Source organism: Alexandromys fortis, unplaced genomic scaffold (assembly GCF_014885135.2).
Source record: "Alexandromys fortis isolate MF-2015 unplaced genomic scaffold, M_Fortis_MF-2015_v1.1 scaffold_375, whole genome shotgun sequence".
NCBI lineage: Eukaryota > Metazoa > Chordata > Mammalia > Rodentia > Cricetidae > Alexandromys > Alexandromys fortis.
Genome location: NW_026068279.1, coordinates 486,053 through 488,142, shown reverse-complemented (window position 1 = coordinate 488,142; position 2,090 = coordinate 486,053). Strand labels below are relative to the sequence as shown.

The 2,090-nt window shown below is 35.8% G+C and overlaps 1 protein-coding gene across 1 annotated transcript in view; it reads right to left on the bottom strand.

Annotated features, from left to right (window-relative positions):
- The window catches only part of LOC126494720 (olfactory receptor 12-like), an 8,927-nt gene extending 7,167 nt beyond the window's left edge, over positions 1 to 1,760 (bottom strand). The window contains exon 1 of the mRNA XM_050132131.1: positions 1,742 to 1,760. Coding sequence (XP_049988088.1) covers positions 1,742 to 1,760 — 19 coding nt within the window. The remainder of the gene's footprint in view (positions 1 to 1,741) is intronic.
- Positions 1,761 to 2,090: the final 330 nt, after the last annotated feature.

Here is a 2,090-nt window from a genome sequence, read left to right as displayed (position 1 = left end):
GAAAGGGGAGGCGGCAGTGGGGAAGAGACTGAAATCTTTAATAAATAAATAAATAAATTTAAAAAATCCAAAAATAAAAAAAGAATTTAGTCAAGCCCCAGTTATCTTTATTGAAACACACACTGTTACAATTGCAGCATATTCTTAAGTAAAATACAGCACAGACATAGAGAAGAGGTTTTTCCAACTCTATGATTTAGAAAATTAAAATATTAACAATAGATTTAAGTTACTTGGGGTCACTAGATTGAGAAACATGCTTGTCTACTACTCAACAATTTATCACAGAGTATAAAAGAATTTGTGTAATCAATAGTTCAATCACATGCTATGAAGCTGACTTTTAAATTGCATAATCATGTGCATTAACCTACAACATGTGTATTTATGCCCAAAAATGTCTCACAATTGCTCCTGTTGGTACTCGAACCACACTATGAAATTTTCATATGCAAGCACGTTTTGAACCTTTGGTGTATATGAAATAGCTGACCCTCTTGAATACAAAGGTTAAAACTATATAACTGGTCAATGTTCACAGTAGAGAAGTGATAAAAATTACCTCCAGCAATGACTATTAATTAAAAAACTAAGTTTTCTTTAAATCCATAGTTTACATCAACAAGTTCCTGATTTTAGCAGAATTTTCAAAACATGGGTTAGAATTGAAAGCTAAGTCAGGGTACAGATATGAGAATTTTTTTTATTATCTTGGTAACCACTAAGTATGCTTAAGAATACACCAAAACGTGGATATAAACCAACCTTTCATTACCCAGAAGCTACTCCACAGCACTGATTGTTATTCTTCAATGTTCAGTTCCCGGTTCAGATTTGCTGGCTTTAGCAAATAGTAGTAACATTTTTAGATGATATCCTAACGTCATGTTGGGTGAACTTACAACTGTCTTGTACTATTTCACCAATTCAGTGGCAAGTAGGCCTGGAATGAATCCAGAAAAAAAATTTCCCCATGAGGATGGAAACCAAGGAGCTGGGCAGGCAGTGCCTCCATATAATAAATACTCCACGGAGATCAAAAGGCTCTATCATCAGTAAACTACTTTGTACCATGATGCAGAAAAAAAAGAAACAAATGAAAAGAAATAGAATAAAGGAAAAAAGGAGAGAAGAGAGAAAATTATTAATTGGTGAATTCATTAAGCCTTTGGAAAATTAGAAGCATTCCCTGGAGGACATGATAACTGATTTTCTACACAGAAGAAACTAATAAAACAGATACAATGTGACAAAAAAAACACACTTGGTTCATTTCTTATAGTCCTGATTGTAGCAGCAGGCTTCTTGTTTGTCCCGGTCACCCAGAACCGAAATAGTCACACAGAAACTATATTAATTAAATTACTGCTTGGTCCATTAGCTCTAACTTCTTGTTGGCTAGCTCTTACATCTTAATTTAACCCATCTCCATTAATCTGTGTATCTCCACATGGCTGTGGCTTACTGGGTATAGTTCTCAGGATCTGTCTCTGGCAGGCTACATGGCTTTTCTCTAACTCCACCCTTCTGTCTCCCAGCATTCTGTTTAGTTTTCCCCACCTATCTCTGTTCCCCTTTGGCTCTGCTATAGGCTCAAAGCAGTTTTCTTTCTTTCTTTTTTTAAAGTATGCCACATAATCTTTAATAAGAAAGATGATTGACAAGAACATGGTCAAATAAACTTGCTTTTCAGGAACAGCAGGTATGTTTTATACCAAATGACTGGAGGAGATGCCCATACTTTTTTCAATGTCAGACATGTTCTTTGAGCAATAGACTTCGTTTGTGTATTTTGACAAGTGTTTACCTCACACTCTAAAATCTTTGAAGTGGACATTAATGTAATATTTTTAATCTGAAGTGACCCCTGAAGGTGTGTTTTCTAAAGGGTGTTTCTCAATCAATGTGGGTAGTTCAGAAGTACTGAAGAAAAAGTCTCTGACTTGATTCAGGTTGTAATTGCCTATTGAAGGATATCTTGCTCGGGCTCCCTTCTCGTGTGTCCCTCTTGGCTTCTTGGCCACTATGAGATATGTACTTGCTCTACCATCATTCCCTCATCTAGTGATGCTCTGTCATGTCAGTACCTA